General features: G+C 48.0%; 2 protein-coding genes across 7 annotated transcripts in view; one reads left to right on the plus strand and one right to left on the minus strand.

Moving 5' to 3' along the window:
- Positions 1-18: 18 nt before the first annotated feature.
- On the plus strand, positions 19-9,156 carry HSD11B1L (hydroxysteroid 11-beta dehydrogenase 1 like). Of its 2 annotated transcripts, XM_032203610.1 has the most exons (8): positions 24-67; positions 1,826-1,999; positions 2,642-2,772; positions 3,794-3,905; positions 5,584-5,675; positions 6,294-6,387; positions 6,974-7,139; positions 7,425-9,156. In XM_032203610.1, the coding sequence occupies exons 2-8, from the start codon at positions 1,915-1,917 to the stop codon at positions 7,609-7,611; spliced, it is 867 nt and encodes a 288-aa protein (XP_032059501.1). In that variant the 5' UTR covers positions 24-67; positions 1,826-1,914; the 3' UTR covers positions 7,612-9,156. The 2 variants fall into 2 exon arrangements, with proteins under 2 accessions (XP_032059502.1, XP_032059501.1); XM_032203611.1 differs by lacking the exon at positions 1,826-1,999 and having other exon boundaries at positions 19-67.
- Positions 9,157-9,780: 624 nt separating this feature from the next.
- CELF5 (CUGBP Elav-like family member 5) overlaps positions 9,781-21,486 on the minus strand; it is a 38,513-nt gene continuing 26,807 nt past the window's right edge. The window contains exons 6-13 of one of the 5 annotated variants that reach the window (XM_032203743.1): positions 20,341-20,487; positions 16,341-16,485; positions 15,533-15,679; positions 14,962-15,024; positions 14,795-14,878; positions 13,576-13,719; positions 13,300-13,464; positions 9,781-11,405 (exon numbers count right to left, since the gene is read on the minus strand). In XM_032203743.1, the coding sequence (XP_032059634.1) occupies positions 13,337-13,464; positions 13,576-13,719; positions 14,795-14,878; positions 14,962-15,024; positions 15,533-15,679; positions 16,341-16,485; positions 20,341-20,487 (858 nt within the window). In that variant the 3' untranslated portion in view covers positions 9,781-11,405; positions 13,300-13,336. Of the gene's footprint in view, positions 11,731-12,204; positions 12,603-13,299; positions 13,465-13,575; positions 13,720-14,794; positions 14,879-14,961; positions 15,025-15,532; positions 15,680-16,340; positions 16,486-20,340; positions 20,488-21,486 lie in introns of those variants that run through there. The other 4 variants (XM_032203741.1, XM_032203742.1, XM_032203744.1 and 1 more) reach the window with 4 other exon arrangements.

The raw sequence follows: 21,486 nt of genomic DNA on the forward strand, positions 1-21,486 counted from the left end.
CCCCCGGGGGGCGGGCAGGGGAGGTGCGAGGAGGGTCACGTGGTGCCTGCGGCTGAGTCCCCGCGCCGTAAGTTGGGGGGAGAAGCCGCGGGCCGGGGGCTGCCGGGGGGCCGGGGCCGGGGCCGGGGCCGGGGCCGGGGCCGGGGCCAGGGCCGGGGAGCACCAGAGCCCAATGCGAAAAGTTTTGTGAAAGGACAGAACGAACTGAAGCTGTGTTTAGTTAGATGGAGGGAAGAGCAGGGAGTTTGTCCCTCCGGTGCTGCCTTCCTGGCTAATTAACGAGCCAGCCTCGTCTGTGAGGCCGCGCGGAGCTGTCCCGGAGCGGGATTAGCCCCGGCCTGGGGGATGAGCCTGAGCAGAGCAGGCGAGGGACCTACAGCAGCACGCACAGGGCCCCGCGCATGTGAACGGCCGAGCCCAGTACATGCACCCAAACTGAAACAAGGAAAGAAAGACAGAGATGACAGAACCACAGCATGTCAGGGACTGGAAGGGACCTTGAAAGATCACGCAGTCCAGTCCCCCTGCCAGAGCAGGAGCACCTGTATCAGGTCACACAGAAACTCATCCAGGTGGGTTTTGAATGTCTCCGGAGAAGGAGACTCCACAGCCCCCTGGGCAGCCTGTTCCAGTGCTCCCTCACCCTCAGTGTGACAAAGTTTCCTCTCATATTTAAGCGGAACCTCCTATGTTCCAGCTTGCACCCATTGCCCCTTGTCTCATCATCGGCTGTCACCCAGAAGAGCCTGGCTCTGTCCTCCTGACACTCACACTTTACTGATTTAGAAGCATTAATAAGGTCACCCCTCAGTCTCCTCCAAGCTAAAGAGACTCCCTCAGCCTCTCCTCGTAAGGGAGATGCTCTGCTCCCTTAATCATCCTCATGACTCTGTGCTGGACTCTGTCTCGCGGTTCCCCGTCCTTCTTGAAATGAGGGGCCCAGAACTGGACACAATATTCTGAGTCTTAGAGAGTTTTGTTGACCGACTTTGATGGGAACAGTTACAGCCACTCTCAAGGCCTCCAGACACATCCGTGTGCTGCCACAGAATCCCTGCCTCCCATGACAGTTGCCCTGTTTGCAGTTTTTCATTTTTTCATGCTGTGCAGTCACACCCATAAGCAGTCTCTTGCCGGGCTTCACCCCCACCCCGTTTGCATGGAAGTTCATCCGGGTCTTCAGCATCAATGCTTGTAGCAAGGCTTCAGCCTGTTATTCCTGTCTGCTGCTTCATTTCTGCAGTGTGCAATAGGATGTGCCAGTTATCCTGAAGCACTGTTTTTATGTGGTGAATATTCTCAGCTATGAGCATAATAATTCTTTCATTAATTAAACATTCTGTAAGATTAGATGCAAGTTTTTGTTTGTTTTCTTTCTACAGAGAGAACTCTTACTGTATAGAGGCTCTCTCAGTTCAGAGAGCTGTGGAAATTGACAGCAAAAGACCTCTTTCTTAGAATCAGATGTATTTTCTTTGTATTTTCTTTGTCTTTCCTTTATTTCCCTTTTTTAAAGAAACTAAGCTCCAAACCCTTTAGTCTTTACAAATGCCTGCATAAAATTGGCATAACCAAGTTTGTATTTCCTGGGCAAATTCAAACCATTTGCAGGACTGTGGTGTCCTCTCCCTTCAGTGGGGAAACAGCAACTTTGCAGCATCTTATTCAAGGGTTAAAAGTCAATCTCCCTCCCATCTTTCATTCTCAGCAAAGGTGACTGGCTGTCAGTGGAGAGACACCTCAGGTGTCTCTTTCAGTTCCACACAGTGCCTCACATATGTAAATTCCTTTTTTTTTGTCATGCAAAACCTTTTGTCTCTTGCAGGTTGGCTGACAGCATCAGAGGAAGGAGATTACAGTATTTTGGCTGCAGTGCTCAGCTTTGAGGCTTCGTTCTTTACAACTTTGAGGGATATGAGGCCACTTGGAAAAGTGCTTTGTGCTACAGGGATTATAGCTGTACTTCTAGCTTTCTTCTGGAAAGACACTTTTAACCCAGGTAGACTCACCACAGGGTTCAGTCCAAACTAGAATATAAAATGTGTAAGAGAAGATACTCTATTTCCAAACTTGGAAATATTGGTGGTCTTTTTCTGCCCATGGTTTACCCGAGGTGGAGCCAGGTAGCATGTCAGCTACTGTCTGAGCAGGGTGGGTCAGACTGAGCTTCCTACTCTGTGACTGATAGCGAACCTGGGGTTGCCAGGATGAAGGAAGGAACTGTCTGTTACATATCAGAAGAGCTAGGCTGAGCTGACTGCCATGTGCCAGGGCTCATGAGCTAGGTGAGCTTTCCTGTGACCCAGTCCAAAACAGGTCAAGGTGGCTCGCTACTTGACATGAAATGGCTGGTTATCTGATGACTAGCTTTGTGCTACAGGCACCTGGCAGAAGGGAAAAGTAGCTCATTCTTCAAAGGTTAGGTGATCCTTGATTATTTTCACTCTAGCATCAGAAGGCATTGTTAATCTCATGGCTTCTTTGGGATAGTCCTGCTTCTTTACTAGTTATGGAGAAGCACTGAGCCTTTTGAGAACACACACACACCTTCCTACTTTAGAGCTCTGCCATTAGCCAGGGGCAGCTGCTGTGCTGCGTCCTTTACTTCTATACCTTTTTTTTCATCTTTCCCATGAATAAGAGAGCCTTTCTGGTGCCCGTGTTCTCCTGACTGGAGCCAGTGCTGGGATTGGAGAGCAGATGGCATACCATTATGCCAGATTTGGTGCTGAAATTCTTCTGACTGCTAGGAGGGAAGCTGTGCTGCAGAAGGTAAGAACTTCCTTGTTTGAGGGAAAACATGAGGGTTTTGGACTTTTGCACACACATGCATGCACACACAAACAAATGTTGGCATTTTCCAATGCAACTGTTTTACTCACCAACTGAATTACTGTAAGAAACTTTTAACACTTTCTGGAAAAAAAAAAAAAAAAAAAAGTGTATCAGCAGTACATTTTGAGCCTGATTCACTGTTAGTGTCCTCTACCATTCTATCTGTCACCTGGATGGGTTGCTCTGTCTGTGTTATCATACGCCCATGTCTGCTGCAATATACCTTTTTCTTACCAGAAGGCATACTGGGGAGAGGTAATCTAGAAGGAAAATGTTATTTAGAAGGGAGTTTGGCCTGTATGGGAACATGGATATATGTTGTCTGAACTACGGTTCCTATGAGATACTGTGTACCTCTTCAGTGTCCAAGCAATTCTGTTTGTATCTTTTTTGTTAAAGACTACAAACTCTTTGTAATAATGTTTGAACAGCTCAAATAGATGAGACTCCTTTATCTGTAGTATATAAAATGAGACAAAATTGAGAGGTCTCTTTCAGACTGTGGGGATAAGTGACTTGCCTGGAAAGTTCTGCATTATGAAATGATGCAAAAGGAAGGTCAGGGACAGTGAGCATCGTACGCATTAAGACACTTCCTAAAGCCTGGCAGGCATTATTTCAGCAGATAGCTAGATGTACCATTCGCACCTTCACATACTCATCACACTTCTTCTGAAGATTGTCTTTTTGGATGATTCTTGATCCTTTTCCAAGATTTATAGAATCTGCATCTTGCGAAGAGTTACCTCTGTTTAAGTGGGTAGATGAAGTCTTGATGTAAAATGAGCCCTCTGCAGGCTGAATAGTGTTAGATTTAGAATTAAAGTGTGTGTCTTTGTCTAGAATTGACTGTTACTGACTGTAGTGTGGGGAGAAAAAAAGCTCCTTACAGTGCCCTTCTGTTCTTTCCCCTCCCACCCCATTTTGTTTAATCTCTGGGGGAGTGTTGTTTTTCAAGGTGATGGAGAAATGCCTGACACTTGGAGCAAAGAAAGTCTTTTATGTTCCGGCCGATATGTCTTCCCCTTCAGAGCCTGAAAAGGTGGTTCAGTTTGCTGTCCAAAAACTGGGTAAGCAGAAGAAAAATGGCAGATACGGAAGAGTGGAAACAAACTTTGCTGGTTGTTTCAGTTTATATGACATGTTCCTATGTTCAGCAAAGGTGTAGATGACACCTTGCCCTGGTCACCCTTCAGGGATTACAGTTCTCAAGCCATATCTTGCTTTATACTGACATCCAAGTTTGAGGAAACTGATTGGAAATAAATCTGATAACAGTCCTCATCCCAGCTCCTCTGGCCTTGCCAATCTTGGCTTCTCTTTGATAACCCTGGAGTCAAGAGATGTGGCTTTCTGTAATTTACCTAAGTTCAGGAAGCTGTGAAAGGTGAGGTGTCATAATTTTTCAGATGTTCACTGCTTGCCTGGTCAGAACCAAGCCAGAACCCAGGAGGAGTTCTGATTGTGATCTTAATTCTGTTCTGGCTTCATCTTTGGCATCTCTCAGGCTCTCAGATACACAGATAACTCACATTCCAGTAGGAGCTTCCTGCTTCAGCTTCCACATGTCCCTCACTGAGGGGAGTGTTTAGGAAGAGAGGATGTGGCATTTGTAAACACCAGTCTGGGAGTGGCTGACTTTTCAGTTGCTTTTCGTGAGGAGGACTCTTCAGGCAGCATATACAAATGTATTTTGCTAGAGGAGAAAAATATGCAAAAAATATTTGCTCAAAGTACTTTGCTGAAACCATGCCCTCGTAGCAACAGCTACAGTACCTCATACATTCGCTATACATGAGCAGGTACCAGCTGCACACACCCAGCCCTGAGCAGACATAGTGTCTTGTGTTGAGAGAAACAGAAACTAGGAGGTCTGAAAGCAGTGACCTGTTCCTTTAGCAAAGCTGAGTCCAAGACTTCATAGGAGGTTCTTATTTTAACTGATTCACACATCTCATACTCGCAGAGATTCTCAGCCACTCGTTCTTTTGTACTAACAGGCAACAAGATGTGTATGACCAAGTACCCTCTCCAGGCTTACTACTGGTGATAAAAAGGACAAGGAATACCAGCTGTAGAGTCCTCATCATGTTTTTTGGGTTTTGGTTGGTGATCACATGCTGCTATTTGATTGTCTTTCTTTCCCTGTAAGAGTGATTATAATCATTCGCCTCTCCACCCCATCTTATTAGGTTAAGGCTGTTATTAGGCAACATTTTCTATTATACTCACTGTCCGTTTGTCCATTGCCTGAGTGCCTTAATTACTTCATTATTTTTTTGGTTTTCTTGCTGTGAGTGTCTTAAGAAATTGTCTTAAATTGTGCTGCGATCTGGATGACCTGCCAATCCAGCAGCCATCAATATATGATAATTCTTAGGCCTTTTGCTATTCCTGCTGGTGTTTTCACACATATGCATTCTCATACCAATCTTAATTTTTCTGTTATAATTCTCTGTACTTAAAACTTTAAAAATAGAGTGCACCACTGGAATTAAATTCCAAGTCTGCATTACCCTGAAATATCATTACAGAAAGCATCTGTTAAAGAAAAGGAGCTTTCATTCCAGTTCTACCCTTGAGAAGCAGGCACAGCTGCTGTCAGATGGACGTGTTTAATGTCTCCATGCTGAAGCATTTTCCAGCCTCCTCAGGGGCTGGTTCAGCCCTCCTGCTGGCATTTCTGAGTTCCTCAGTGACTGACTGGGGACAGCCACCCTATTTCACTGTTTTTTCTCCTGTACACAGGGGGACTGGATTACCTAGTGTTAAACCACATTGGCAATTCCCCTTTCCAGATGTGGAATGGAGATGTGGAATACACCCGCTGGCTCATGCAGGTGAGGATTCCCAGCAGGAAGAGCTCATCTGGAATTGAGTGAGTCTAACCTCCTGAGACAACTTCAAGAGGCTTAAAGACAAATTCAAGCCTGTGGCAATAGCTTAGAACAAACCTTTTATTTCATTTGTGTGTCAAGTCACATGGTTTGTCACTGGACTAGGTGTTTTGCTTAGTTATGCTGGTGTATATATGTGCAGAAGAATGTCTGGGAAAAACTTCAATTCTTCTCTCTTTCATTCTGTCCTTCTTATCTCCCATTAGCCCAGAACTGTTAGAAATTGCTATGGTAGGTACAGGCAGTTGCACAATGTGGAGTAAAGAATGACATACAGAGAAATCAGGGACAGATAATTATCTCTTGTCAAGACATTTGTATGTTATAGCCCAGGAATAACCTTCATTCTGACTCTTCTCCATTGCATTTTCTGGAATCTGAAAGGTTTACATATGCACTACCTATCCCTGTTCTCACAGAGATGATTCGTTCCTCCTGATGTTTGAAATAACAAATCCAAGCCATGCTCAATTTAATATGAACACTGAGTTAGCTTTCTGGCTCATGATGACCTTCTCTCCAAACAATCTTGCTCCTTCCATGACTACTTTATCATTTTAGGTGAATTTCTTTAGTTATGTGGCCCTCACAACAGCAGCTCTTCCCACCCTGGAGAAGAATAAAGGCTCTCTGGTGGTCGTCTCTTCCCTCACAGGTTAGTGTTTGTAACTGGCACAAGTGCTGTTCTTGTCAAAACCATGGTTCCCAGCACACACTGTTTCTCTGTGTCCTTCAACAGATGTTCAAGCTGTGCTTTTTCTAATATTAAGCAGGATGGTGGCTGGCTGGGCTTCTTGCTTTCTGGAAGACCTTCTCTGTGTTGCATCTTTTTGTATTCCCTTGTAATTTTGCTCTTTACTTAGCATGCACCCTGATCTACTTGTTTGGCTCCAGTCCCTCACACCCAGACCCATTTCCTGCTTTTCTGACACAGCATTAAAACCTTCCTGCTGCTCTAAGGCCTTCTGGCTTTGGCCAGCCTAAATAGCAGTCTGCCAAGTAGCTGTACCTACTGTACGGGATGGAAAGGCAGGAAAAAGCCTTCAGTGTGTCTGCTCAAGGGCACTGCATTCACCACAGCTGTGGTCCTTCCCTGCAACCTACTGTGCTTGGGTGACTGGGAACTACCATGGCCAGATATACCACCATGTGACCCAGTCCCTGTGGTTACATGAAATGGGGCGCCATCCATCCTACAACCACTTTCCTGGTCTTTTCCATTCTCTTCTTCTCCTTTCCAGGGAAAATACCCACTCCCTTCACCACTTCTTACTCTGCCACCAAGTTTGCTTTGGATGGATTCTTCAGCTCACTGCGCCATGAACTCATCATGCAGAAGAGAAACATCTCTGTCACACTGTGCATCCTGGGCCTGATTGATACTGATACGGCATTAGAGAAAACCAGGTATGTATTTGGAGGAGGGTGTGAGTCTGCGAGGGAGTGTCTGCAGGAACACATCCCTTGAAAGCATGCAAAGAAGTGCAAACAACTGTATTTAAGATGGTGTGGGCATCTGTTTGGATGTGCTTGAAAACTAACATGAAGAGTACATCTGCTTGGATACATCGTATGGGTGTGTGTCCACCTCTGCGTGGAACATGAACATGCAGAACCGTGTGGTAGTCATTCTGCATAGTTAAAACCACAACAGGGACTAGCTTTGAGTGATTCTTGATTCTTTCTTTCCAGGGGTAAAGTGTACCTAACTGCTTCTCCTGCTGCTGAAGCAGCACTCGCCATCATCCAAGCGGGTGCCACCAAGGTGCAGGAGGTTTTCTACCCGTGGTGGCTGCAGTACACATGCAGCCTCTGGGTTTTGTTCCCCTGCCACCGGAACCAGGTTTTACAGAGTTACTATAACTACAGCAGCCCTTGAAGGCTGCACAGTCTCAGTCTCCTCTCCTGTACTACACCCCTTCTAATTATAGTCACCCCTGTCCCACTAAGCATTCCGGTCAACCATCACTATCAGTTGGGAGCAAGACAGCAGTGGTGGAAAAGTAAGCTTAGCTCATTTCATAAGACTCTGCTTGAACTCCCTTTCATCCTGCATCAGTCATAGTTCTGATTTTTCTGACTAGTAGTCAGAGATCCATTCCCCCTGTTCACTGTGTCTGAGCTTTCCACCCATTTTCTTTCCTTCAGCCTCACCTGTCTGCTCTTACCACCTCAAGTTCTTCCCTCAGCTCCATCTGTAATGCCTGAAGGTTATTAGTGCCTCATATTCTCTGCCAAGGGTCAAGCAACAGTCTTCAGCAGGAACAAAGTGTTCAGAGCCCTTCCAACCTTTTCTAACAGATGCTGCAGTGTTTGGCACCAAAGCTGAGGCGGGCTCTGCAGGTTTATTGGGCATTGCTTGGGAACGGCAAACCAGGCACATATGGTTGTTTTCCCCTCTTGCTAATGTAGAAGTGCTACTGTGGGTGTTGCATTTCAGGAGTGGATTCACCTTCCCTTATTGTTCATCAGGTACTTGGAGTGCTAAAACGAGTCAGCACTCAGCTGAGTGCTTTCCCTCCATCCACAGCCAGTTTCCCAGCATGGATAAAGAACAAATATCTTGGAGAGGAAGGTGGGGGTTCTTTCCTTTTCATGGCTCTGGGAATGACAAGCAGAACTGTTATGCCCATATTCTGCTTTTGCTGATGAACAGTAGCCAGGTTGGGGAAGCAGAATAACCCCCTACCAGCACCCCCAACTTCTGCCTACCAAGTATGATTCTTCTTCTATGTAGGAAGAATGCAGCTTGCAGTACTCTGTGTGACAAGACCAGAGCCTGCTGGGACCAAGGGCTTCTGGGGGTGTGTATCAAGGTGTTTCCCAGGCCAGGACAATTTGATGTGCACAGAGCAAAAATAGAAGAGGAAAGAAAGACCCTGTTGTGAGAGTTTGGCGTTGTGAAAACAATACTTTTGCTGGTTTTATATTGCAGTCATATTAAACTGAGCGGTACATATCAGCCTTCCTCCCTGCTTATGCTTCCCCTTGAAGGAACTCAAGGTGGCAAAGCCAAAGGCAGTGAGGTGCAAAAACCTGTGGCTTTCTGAGTCAGCCCCATTGTCCGGTCCTTGCTTCTGTGCATGCAAAACTCCAGCATGGTTGACACAGGTGAATCTGGAGCTGGGAGTGTTTTCTGAGTGATTTGGGCAAAGTGTGCGTTTGTTTTTTCATCCCCACGTACCTATTCCCTCACTGGAAGGACTCAATCCTTTAGCCTGTTCTTCCTTCCCTCACCCCTCTGTCTTTTCCATCTGCTTTTTGTCCCCAAGATTTATTTATGTCCCCAAGCTCTTATTTAGCCCCTTTACTCACGATTGTCCCATAGAGGAGGAATAGCAGTGTCTGGAAGCCATGCAAGGCTGGTTACTAACCTGTGTTTTCAAAGGTGTTAAAACTAGAATAAAACTTAGGTTTATGGTTTTTTCCTCGTCTACTTTACTAATTCGGATACGGATTGTCTGTTACTAGTACACCAAATCTTGGGTGTTGAGAAAGCTGCTTTGGTTCACCGCCGGTGGCAACAGAGGGGCGCTGGGAGCGGGGGGCCCCGGAGCGGGGCCGAGGCCGGCGGATGCGGGGCCTGAACCCCCGCGGGGCGGGGGGCGGCGAGAGAACGGCGGTGAGGGGGGTGCCCGGAGCGGGGGCCGGGCGAGCGGCAGCGCCGGATTGGCTGAGCCCGAGGGATATGCAAATCGGCCGCGGCCGGGAGCTTCTCCGGTCGGCGGGAGGCCCGGCAGCCCCGCCCCCTGCCTCGATCGGCGGGCGGCTCCTCCAACCGCCAACCGCCACGGCCTCGGGGCTGGCGGCCGGGAGCCGGGGAGGCGCGGCGGGAGCGGCGCGCGGCAGGGAGAAACTTCGGGAAGCGGCGCTGGGGCTGGCGGCGGCTGGGCGGAAACCGCGGGCGGGGCCGAGGGGAGCGGGAAACGGCGCCGGCCTGCGGGAGCAGCGGGCCCGGCCGCGGGGCATGCGGTGCCGTGAGCGGTTGTCTTCGGGTGTAAGCACTGGGTGAGAGCGGGTGCAGCCAACACACGGAGTAAAACCCAAGTGACTTAGGAAGTAAAACTTTTATTAAATAAATTTAAGATTTTTTTAGACCAGAGCAAGGCATTGGACATTGATGAAGCTTGTATCACGCCTGTACCGGTGTACAGTCACATCAGTAACTGTGATGGAAAAAATTGTAAATGCTTGTTTTAAACGAGCTTGACCTAGCATTTCCAAAATTCCCCCTTTTTTTCTTCCCATTTTGCATTTGTTGGTCGTTTTATTTTTTTGTTCAAAATTAGGTTAAATTTAAACTTCATGAAATTAATTGTAGCAGAAATAAAGTACATTATACAAATCACATACATAATAGATGTTAAGTATAAAAATGGTATTTACAATAAGTAAACATGGACTATAGAAACACACAGACTCCCACAGCTTCATCCATCTCTCTTGTAAACTCTCAGCATTTGATACAGAGGGGTGGTTCAGGAGATCTGAAGGTACTTAAAGAACTATGCCACAGACATCTGAACAAAGGGAAACTGGAGGAGGATGAGAGGTGGCCGAGGTCCTCTCAAGTCCCTGGATCTCTCTTCAGGATCAATTGCATCAACCTTTCTCCACCAACCCTCTGTTCACATTTGAACACAGACATGCACATACATACACACAGAAATGTTCTTGACACCTTATCAAATTCTGGAATAATGAAGCTATTTATTCAGGAGGGTTTTGTTTGTTTGTTTGCTTTTGTTTTTGTTTTCTTCTTCCTTCTTTCCTCTTTATTTTAATAGAAACTAGAAAAGACTGAAGTCATTAAAGGGTTTTGCCTTGTCAGTATGACCCGCACACGCTCAGGGATCTTTTTTAAGCTCTGAATTACGTTCTGTGCTTAAGTGTATGTATATATGTGTGTGTATATATATTCTGCATAATCCCTCCCTTGGAGGGAGTGGTGGGGGAAAAAAAAGAACAACAACCACCTTTCAACATACTATCCTTGTGTCTGCTTGTGAAAGCTTTGCAGAGGGTGCAAGAGGTGAGTCTTCTTGCCAAATTCAGATGGAGAATATGTCCTGTGTGGTCTGTGAATCAAAAATGCCTGCTAGCCAGCTTTAGGCCACTTCCAATACAAGGAAGCAGCGTGTGGCCCCTGGGAGGTTTCTGTCACTATTTTGGAGATGGCATTTGCTCACACTTTCATCTTCTCCCTTGATCAAAAAAATGCCCTGTTACCACGAAGAGCTATGAAGTTGGGCCAGTACAATGTGTGGGGAGGCAGTACAGCTCCTGTAGGTAAAAGGGTTGATTTCCTGTGCTTTCAGCCTAATTGAGGAGTGCTCACGATAGGCTTTGGCACCAAATTCCAGGAGCTTGGTCTGCAGAAGCCCTTGGAAGGGTAAGACAGAAGCTCTTGAGATCCTTAACCAGGCTGGTGCTAAGGTTGGTGGGTGAGTGACTTGAGCTGAGCAGCTGGCTGTGCCCTAATCCTGGAGGTATGTGGTTCTCTTTCTCCTTGCTTCTTGTTAATGTTGAGTAGAGAGATGTGCTCACTCTCTTGCTCTCTGTCCATCCAGGCATCTTCTCAAAATGTTCAGGTCTATTTGCAGTGCCTCCTGAGAAGACACTGCTGCAGAGGTAAACCCTTAGCTTCCAACCCCTCTTGCAAGGAGTCAGTCTCTGAATGGAAAAATTTGGTCCTGTGAGTCACTTCAAAAACAAACAAAAAAGAGATTGTATAATACTTATATTTATCTAGGAAAGGGGCAGGAGATGGGGTGTGTGGGAGGAACAAAGCTAAAGTTCCATATGCCACAGCAGTAACCTAGAGACACACCAGTGGGTTTTCTTGGTCCATGCACTCCAAGCACATCCCAAGAGGAAGAGCTTTGGGTTCCCAGGGGCTGCTCATTTTCTGGTCCCTTTTGCTATACACCACATTAGTAGCATATATGTGAGTCTGTCGTGGCAAGAATCTTGCTGCTGGGCAGATACTGATTCTTCTCTTCAATTTCCATGATTTTAGGAAGGAGGGCAGAAGGAGGATGGGGTGAGTAAGTGGGGAGCAGAGGAAGGAAAGAGATGGCATCAAAAGAGTTGATAAATTGACAGGCCTGTCTGTAAATCAACTTGAAGCATAAATTCTTCCTATAGCTTTCCCTTCACCTGAATAGAAAGGGAGGAGGGAGGGAATTGGGAGATTAGGAAGACATCTGTGCAAACGTCAGGCTTTGAGTTGCTGCTGCTTCAATGTAGAGGAAGATGACCCCAATTAGATGGGATCAAGATCGGTCCCCTCTTGCTCCCAGTCTGTTGGCTCACGGGAACTAGCTCTATGACAGCCAGCTCTCACATCAGGCAGCTCTTCTGTGGCCCTTCAGAGCATCACCTGGGGCTCATAAGCATCTCTTGATGATGTGGCTACCAGAGAAGGATTAACAGATCCCTCAAGGCTCAGCTGACATTGTAGCAACCATTGAGTGCAGCTGTGTAGCTATGGGGATAGGCACTGCAGACCACAATACAGGCTTAGCTGTGCTCCGGACTCTTTCCATAGGCCTTAATGTCACAGGAGATAAAAGAAATAGGAGCTAGCTGTCATGAGTACACTGAACTATTTCCAGACATGGCCCTCTCTTGCCCCAATTCTAGTTTATTGTCCCCACCTGAGACAGGAGCACTTGGTTTCTCTGTGGTAACTGCTGTGCTAGGACTGCCCTGAACAAAGCAGAAAATCATTGTGTGACTGCATCGGGAGGTAATTGTCTTCTGAACAGTTTTTCTGTGATCCTTACAAGGCATGGGATTGTCCCTTCTTACCCATGAAGCATTGTCTCCAGGCGAATTTCAGGGCACATGCAACAGGTGAGAATAGACCTATTGGATTTTAAGACCTTTTTAGGAAGATTAATAGTTTATGGGATGTGGCAGAAAGTAAGCTGAAGCCTTACTTAGACTACAGACAGGTAATCTGAACCCATCTGGCTAACAGGTACCTGACTGTACTGATAGGTCTTGCCTAGCCTCACCTGTGTCCTCTGCCCATGGGTCCCGGAGCCTCACTTCAGCTCAGGCCTGTGCCTTCAGTCCTTGTCTGATCTGTGTGTCACAGATGTGAGAGTTTCCACCTTAGCCATAGCTGTGAACATGCCCAGTCATGCAGCTTGCTATCTGGACCTCAACCCCTGGATCGTCTTCCTATCTTGATGTTGGATTTGTCTAATACATTTGCTTGGCAATCACTGGACTACGTCTGACCCTCTTTACCAGTCCTGATAGTGATACTGGCCTGCAGATTAACTCCCTAGCTTGGCCTTGGCTTTGCCTTATTGCCACAAACTTGCCTGATGATCTTGGCTCTTGTTGAACCCAGCTATTGTCTCCAGGCTTGTCCTGGTTGCTTGCTCAAGTACCGTAGGCCTGGGCCCTGGCAGGAAAGGTCTCTACATTGCTATCTGCATCACTGTGTTCAGCTCCTGGCTCCCCACTCCTCAGGGAGAAGCCAGCTCTTGCTGCCCCCACCAGCAATGGCCAGCACCATGTAGGAACTGGACTGTGATGGTGCTAGATTTACCTGTGCTGCAGAAGCAACTCCTGATTGTTCACTCCTGTCAGTAGGGATGGTTAGCATCCTTGGGTCGTTTCAACTGGACCTTCAAACGTTTCATGCCAATCTGGAAGCCATTCATGGCCTGAATAGCAGTTTGTGCACTGGATGGGTTGTCAAAGCTTACAAAACCTGAAGGACAGGACACAGACACAGATAGTAGCAGCACTGTTGGTTCCATGCTCAATGCATGTATGTCCTAGTTATGTCATGCTCCCTTTGCCTCAGGGCAACAGCACTCACCAAAACATTTGCTCTGGTTGGTGGCACGATCCATGAACACCTTGGAGGAGATGATATTGCCAAAGGGTAGGAACATCTGCATCAATTCATTGTCTCCAAACTCCTGAGGGAGATGGTAGATGAAGAGATTGCAGCCTTCAGGACCTGCAGGCATGAGGGTAATGGGGAGAGACAAAGCACAGAGACAGCCCCCAAAGGGACAGGGAAAAGGGCTCGACTCAGAGCACAGCACTGATAGAGAACCCCAGCACTGCCTCTTTTTGTCTTGACCTCCCCTTGCTTGTCTCAGTTACTGGATCAAGGGTACTGAGAGCTCTCCAAAACCATCTGGGAGGCAATATAGAGAGCTAAAGGTTCTGGAGAGCAGACTCACTTTCAGAGCTTGCCCAGTTCCCACCTGGAGTGCTGGAAATGACAACTCTCTGTGAGCATATGGGTGCTGTTGTACTGAAAGGGAATCAGCTGAGGTAACAGCTCCACGTTCATAGCTTCCCCAGACTTGCTCAGCACTGCCCCAAGCAGTAGATAGCTCTATGTGAAAGCTGCAACTCCTCCCTGCCGACAGCCATGCAGTGGTTGCACTCAACCCTTGAGTCACAGCCCAAACTGGAAATCTCCTGGATTGCCACACGTCCTACTTATGGGCTAACCTGGTCCTGCCAACTCCTTCACTTGGTCCATGTGAGTGTGATAAGCACGGGGAGCTGTTCCCTTGCCAACACCTGCTGTGCGAAGCAGGAGCAGACAGAGAATTCATTTGCCTTCAAGTTCTGTCCAGGCCAGTTTTGAAATAAGCTGAAAAACAAACCCTGATGCTAGGAAGACCAAGGAGAGAGGACAATACATTGGAGACACTGGATTGACTGATACCAATGTGGTTCTGGCATCAGCAAAAATAAAGTATCCTTCTCCCCAGCCCGTGTAGGGAAGGTGCTGACTTTCCTTTGCTAACCTTTAATGCCAAAGCTTGGTGGTCTAGTGATTCTTGCCTGCATTGTATGAGGCAGCAGCTGGCCAGGGATAAGCTCAGAAAGTTAGCATTGACCAGCAGCTTGTCTCTTCCAGTCCACTCACTGCAGAGGCAAGGCTGGTTCTGTAACCCAGATCCAATATAAATGATGAAAGATTTGTGCTGCTTCCTTTCCATCAGCTCTGGGTGCAGGAGCTGAGCACAACCCCCAGCCCCATCCTGCACACGCATTCCCACCCTAATCCTCACCTTCACGTTGCTGCTGCTGCAGAATGGGAGGTGGCTGAGGGATGCTCTGAGCGATGGGAGTGATGGAGGTGGTTGGATACACAGCTGTATTCCAAGGAGACAGAACAGTTTACCTGAGGATCTTATCAGCCGCACAAGGGCTCAAGGAAGACAAGGGAAGCTGGTACCTGCATACTGCTGAACTCCTGTAAAGGCTGGGTGCAAAGTCTCTGCTACCGAGGGACTCTGGGCTGCAAAGAAGAACATAATCAGACACACAGCTAAGGGAATCTCTCAGACATAGGCTCCAGTGAATCTCAGTTTCTCTCTGGAAGGGGGCTAGAATCATAGAATCATAGGTTGGAAAAGACCTCCAAGATCATCTGGTCCAGTTGTCTCCCTACCACCAATATTACCCACCAAACCACATTCCTAAGCACCACATCCAACCTTTCCTTAAACACCCCCAGGGACCATGACTCTACTACCTCCCTGGGCAACCCATTCCAATGCCTGACCACTTTTTCTGAGAAAAAAATTCTCCTAATTTCCAACCTGACCTCCCCTGGCGCAACTTGAAGCTATTCCCTCTTATCACATCACTAGTTATCTGCAAGAAGAAGCTGACCCCCAGCTCCCCACAACTTCCTTCCAGGTAGTTACTTTCAGGTAGAAAACGTGTTTGGTGTGGGAATCCAGAAAAAAGAAGCTAACTGCAGTTGCAAAGGTCTCTGGATGTTTTCTTCCTGTGCTCCATACCTGAGTATGGTACAAAGCCATTGGTGTAAACCGTTTCCAAGGTTGGGTGGCCACTTGCGAATGGTACCACACTAGTAAATCCATTTGAAATGGGTGCCACCAGTCCGGGCACACCTGTTGTTCCCAGGAGAGGAGGTGAATGCAGCCCTGCAGAGCAAGAAAGGAGATACCATGTGAGACAAGGTCCCGCAAAGCCTGTGCTCCCTCATATCTGCCTGTCAAGACTGCTGTGTATGAAGCTCTTACTTCTAGTTGGCACTTGCAGGTGTCAGATAATAGCACTGGAGCTTTCACAAAATTCGAGGCAGCACTGGTAAGAAGAGTGTGTACAGCATTGCTAGTTCTGGCTGCTGTCAGAGCTTTGGGTTACAACACTTTTAATCCAGGTTTGTATAGCAGCTAGAGTGCTACAGCCCTGTTCTTGACAGGTGTTCAAACCCAATGTGCATTACGACTGATATTGTTATTGGGGATGATGATAATGAGTAACAGCACTGCTGTACTCAGTCAGGTGCGATCCTGGGAACTTGGTCATTCTTTACTATAATATACTGAAGGGACCAACTGTTCCAGAGAGGAATGTAAGCTAAACACATAAGGCTGTCAGGGAGGGTGCAGGAAGTTGTGCAGAATTAAGTACTACCACCTGCAGCGGCTCACTGTTAGAAAATAAGGGGACTAATGCAGAGGCTGATCCCAGAAGACTGTGGTAACTTTTTACCTGCGTGAGCACTATGCTTAGTGCTGGAGCAGTGGGCTTAGCAGTAGGCAAAGGTCTTGCTGCGTCCTGGCCCACGCCAGGCCTCACCTGATGTCTGTGCAATAGGAGTGGCTGGCAGCCCGTTGAGACTGACGGCACCAATCTGCTGGATGTGGCACGGGGAAAAGGCGACGCCGGGACTCAGGTAGCTGCCGTGGGAGGTGGAGAGGACGGTCGTCTGCTGCTGCATCAGCTGCAAAGCAGGGCCATGGGCCGTCAAAGCCCTGCGCAGCCAGGGCCAGGCACCACTCCGGGCCTCGGGTCACCCTGGGCCTCGCGCGCTTGGGGCCAGCTGGCCGCTGGGCTCCCGCTGTGTGCCCCAGAGCTGCCCACATCCCAGCGGGCCCTGGCAGTACCAGCCGCCTTGCAGCCCTTGGAGCCCCGTGACGACCAGGTGCAGCCCCAGGCCAGCACTCCTCAGCCAGCAGCCGGGGGCAGTGTCACGCAGCAAGGCGCAGGGAAGGTGATGGGGCCCTCCCTGCTCAGGGAGCTCTACAGTAAGGAGAGACGGGGAAGGGGCGCTCAGCCCCCTCTCTCAGCACTGCCTCTTTTCCTGGGGCTGTGCCAAGTGTTAAATAACCCAAGGGACTCAAGAAGCGCAGCCCAAACCCCTCTCCTTTTGCCCAGCTTCTCCAACGGGCTGTGAGACACGGCACCCATTCTGGTAGATACACAACCCAATGTCTGCCCAGGTCACGCAGGACGTGTGATTCCCTAAGCTTGGCAGCCTGCACCTGGGACTGGAGGCTGGCTGCTCTTCTGGGTCCCGTAACACAGCTGACCGTGCAGAGGTGTGTGCTGCAAAAGAAGGGGACTAAGTTTGGGCATGGGGATAGGAGGAAGACAAGAAAAGTCCTTCTTGTCCTGTTTGGCCACGAACTACTGCCATGGGGCATAAGATTAAATCAGACTATTTGCAGGGTGCGGCAGCAACAAAGATTATCTTCTGGATGCAAAATGATCTAGCCCCCTTTATAAGCCCTGTCTTCACTGTCAGGCAAGATGAGCTGGGGATGCATAGGTGCAATGCTCTGGAAACTACTGTTCCACAGAAGGAGCTGGGGTGGCACATAGCAAAAACAAGAAAAACACAAATCATCTTTATGTTAACTACAAGTGTATCCCACTGCCTCCTTTGCAACATTAATCTACCACACTCATGTAACCTGCCACCTCTACAAGTGGCTGAGTCTGCCAGCCTGATTCAGGTCTCAGCTGGAAGACCTGGTAACTGACAAGTTCACATCTAGCTGAACCTTCCCTTCATTTCCTCCATACCACAGTTATTACTGGTGCAGGGAAAAAAAAAAAAAAAAAAAAAAAAAAAAAAAAAAGGAAAAAAAAGAGTAATTGCCTAGTTCCATGTCATTGCTGTCTCTCTATGTTGACACAAGCAAAGCAGCTGGGGTGGAACTGGCTGCACAGGGTGGCGCAGGTTCGGGGGAGAGCCCTGTAGTGCCTCCTCCTGCCTGGGGGGTTGAAGCAGCCACCCAAGCTCACCATGCAGCAGTCTCTGCACTGACAGCAAAGGGGTTCACTACCACTTGCCCCCAGAAAGCAGGTGCCCTGGAATCATTTAATCTGTTAGCATCCATGTTGTCTTTGGAGTGATTCCCCTGGAGCAGGACTGAACTCACATTACTGGGAACCACTGACCTGGAGCCACAGCAAAACGCGATCTTCCTGAGCGCGTTGAAGTCCTGCTAAAGAAGGCATCCCTTTGACAAACAGCCTGCACATATTCCTAGTCCTATCTTTACACTTTCTCCATTTAAGCACGCAGAAACCAATGCATTTCTTACCTACTAGATTAATATTGATTTTTTTTTTCTCATTAATGCCTGGTCTTTGCCAGGTTCTAGCTGGAACAAGACCTGCAATCAAATGCAAATGCACCAAACTAGCATGCTGAAATAGTTTTCATTATATGAATCAAATTACTTTAATGAACCATAATAACCATAAAAAGGTGTGTGTGTGTAAACAAACTATGTTTTGTGTTTAGAACTAACTGATTTATGAACTACAAGAAATATTCAACCACTATATACAGTTCGTAAATTGCACTAACTGCTTCTTCAGGCCTCTTCTGTATTGACATTTTTTTTCAGTTTCCCAACTGATTTCATCTGAACTAATCACTGAATTCAACTTGTTGAGTAAACTGAAGGAAATATTCACTTTTCACTTGTAGAAGAGACACCTGGGATCAAATCTGGTTCTAGCATTTAAACAAACTGTTTTCAGCTGCTTAGCCAGTCCTATTGCCCAGATAAAGATGCAAATTTTTCTTTAAAATTCTATCAGCTAACATGCACTGTTTGCCTATTTTTTAATTACTCTTATTTGAAAATCAGAATAACTTTAGACCTGAGCCTGGGATGACACTTGCGAAGAAACAATCAGGTGTGAAGTCAGTGCCTTCGAAAGAAGGGGAGAGAACCCAAACCAGTGGAAAGTAAAATGTAAAGGAAGAAAGGTATTGAAAGAGTGGGAGGCTGAGTCCTGAATAAAGAATGAAGGCAAAACAGTCACAGAACAGGAAGGTCGGTAAAGAAGCAGAGACAAGGCAACAAATTCACAGACACAACTGAGGAGAAAGAAGATGCAGAGAAGCAAGCAGCACAGCTGAGGACCGACTCTGTTGTCATCAGCAGGCTTTTCTGAAGATTGGAGGACATTTAAAAACTGAGTCCAGAAGACCTTGCTGCTTTCCCACCTTACACAGTGTGGGCTATAAGATAAAAAAGTACTTTCTGCCATTAATCTCAGCATGCAGCCCATTCCCGCCTCCTTCACCACCACACCATGCACAAGTCAGCACCACCTCCATGATGCCAGAAGATACACCAGAATGTTCATGCCAGAGCTGTCCCACAGCTGAGCAGACATACAACCTTGGATGTGTGATGTAGATGGTTTGTGGACATCAGAGCCAGATAGAAAAGACTGGCCCTGGCAAGAGACAGCAGTGTCCATTCGGAGAGGGCTCTCCCCTCCAACCAATTTATCTGCTGGCAGCCTTGGTGCTCGGCATGGTATAACCATACTCAGCCCCATTTCACAAGAAGAATCAAACAGTCTCTGCTAGACAACAGGGAAACAAATCCAGTAGCCACTGAAGCCACAGGTGAAAGATGTGTCCACGTATATGTGGGAAGATATTTATTTGTCACCCAGGAAAACAGTAGCAGCACCGACTGTCTTTGACACAAGCATCTCTCATACCTTGAGCAATTTCTGAGCCCCTTTGCATGGGCTTTATACCTGGTAGCAGAGAGACTTAATTGATGGTCACCAATACCTGAAAGATGCTCCACCACAGCTGATCAGGGACTTGTTGACTTTGGGACCTACCTCAAACATCAGTGGAAATCCCTACCATCACCACAAGGCATTGAGGTTCCCAAACTGAGATTCAACTAAAAGTCAGTCTTGCCAGAGAAGAAGTCAGACAGCTGCAACACCTCTGACCCTCTGCTCACCACCGCCCCCTCTCCAGCATTGTGCAAACACCACAGTCATGCTAGCCGAGAGAGAAAACCCTGGGAGCCAAGCACAGCACTAGGGGAAGATTAGGGCCCTCCTGAGAATTTCAGCAGAGAAGGAAATGCTTGAGGTTGTGCCCAGGGCTCTCGTGGTTCCTCAAAAGTGAAAGTGAGACACACATTTGTGCCATGGACCCTGAAAAGTTTACAAGTTGGCAGGCTGCCCTGTCTGGCAGACACCACCCAGGAATCATGCCTCTGAGCTGTCCACAAAACAAGACAGGACACTGGATCAGGCTCAACCTGTTCCCAGACACCTCCGCCAGTCTACACCACATCAGAGAAACACAGCCTCATTTTAAGAAGGTTCCACATCTCTCCTGTCACCCCTTCCAGGCTGTGCTGCTGACTGAGAGACTGAAGCCAGGAACAACTCTCGGTGCTGGGAAGCTTTCACACATTTGTTCTAGAGATCTGCCTGTGGTCTCCCAGCCCAGGTATGGTGTTGCCCCACAGCCAAGAGGGCAGCCTTCCCCCCCACACACACGCGTGATACTCACAGCCTGCGCATAGGCGCTGTATGGGCTGAACGGCAAGGTGAGAGATGGAGTGAATATCCCCAGCTGCCCCACCATTTGCTGCATACGACGGAGGGTCCTCTCCTTATCTGTGTCAGCAAACTTCACCACTAGACTGGAGGAGGCGCCCTAGGCACAGAGAGAGACAGAGAAAGGAGGCAGGGGGAGAGGAGGCTGGGGGACAGCCAGAGTCAGCAGTCAGACAAAGTGGGATGGGGCATAGCAGGCAGCAGAGAGGAGTGGGAAGAGGAGCAGAAGAGCAAATATTGGAGTGAAAGTGCTCAGGAGCTGCCTGGAACCTGCGCCACACCCTTCCCCATCCATCCATCCATCCATGCAACCTTCCCTGTCCCACCCTTCCCCTCACACACAACTTTGCACAGCTGCAGCTTGCAGACATCCCTGGCTGCCTTCACTGTGAGCTTGGTTGGACAGGTAAAGCAGTTCCCAGCAGCTGAAAACAGCCCTGCTGCAGCAATGCACTGTTCTGTCCACACATTGCTCCAATCCTGGTTAGAGATTCATAGGATCACAGAATATCCTGAGTTGGAAGACACCCACAAGGATAATCGAGTCCAACTCCTGGGTCTGCAGGGGACCACCCAAAAATCGGACCACGTGTCTGAGAGCATTGTCCAAAACACTTCTTGACCCCCAGCAGGCTTGGTGCTGTGACCACTGCCCTGGGGAGCCTGTTCCAGTGCCCAACCGCCCTCTTGGTGAAAAACCTTTTTCTGATATCCAACCTGAATTGTGAGAGACAACTGCAGCTCTGCGTGCATGAGAGGGCACAGCTGTGGTTACACAATCCCATGCTATGCACAAGGCATTCCCACCTACTCCCAGCCTATCTCCTCCAACACCTACGTGGGAGAAGGCCAGGGAGTGTGCTCAGCACTGAAGTCCTGACTTCACACTGCTGAAGCGCTAGGTTGTACCTTGCTCTGATCTGAACTACTCTGGGTAGCTGTTTCCAAGACAGATTCATGGCTTGGTCCTTGGCTCTCTTTTATTTAGCCTTTACAGATAAAAGTACTGTCACCACCAGTCTGGGCAATCATAGACACACACCAGCCCAGGAGACAGGATGGTTCCCAAAGGCAAGAGCACAGATGTGCACACATGCAC

Source organism: Aythya fuligula, chromosome 26, assembly GCF_009819795.1.
Source record: "Aythya fuligula isolate bAytFul2 chromosome 26, bAytFul2.pri, whole genome shotgun sequence".
NCBI lineage: Eukaryota > Metazoa > Chordata > Aves > Anseriformes > Anatidae > Aythya > Aythya fuligula.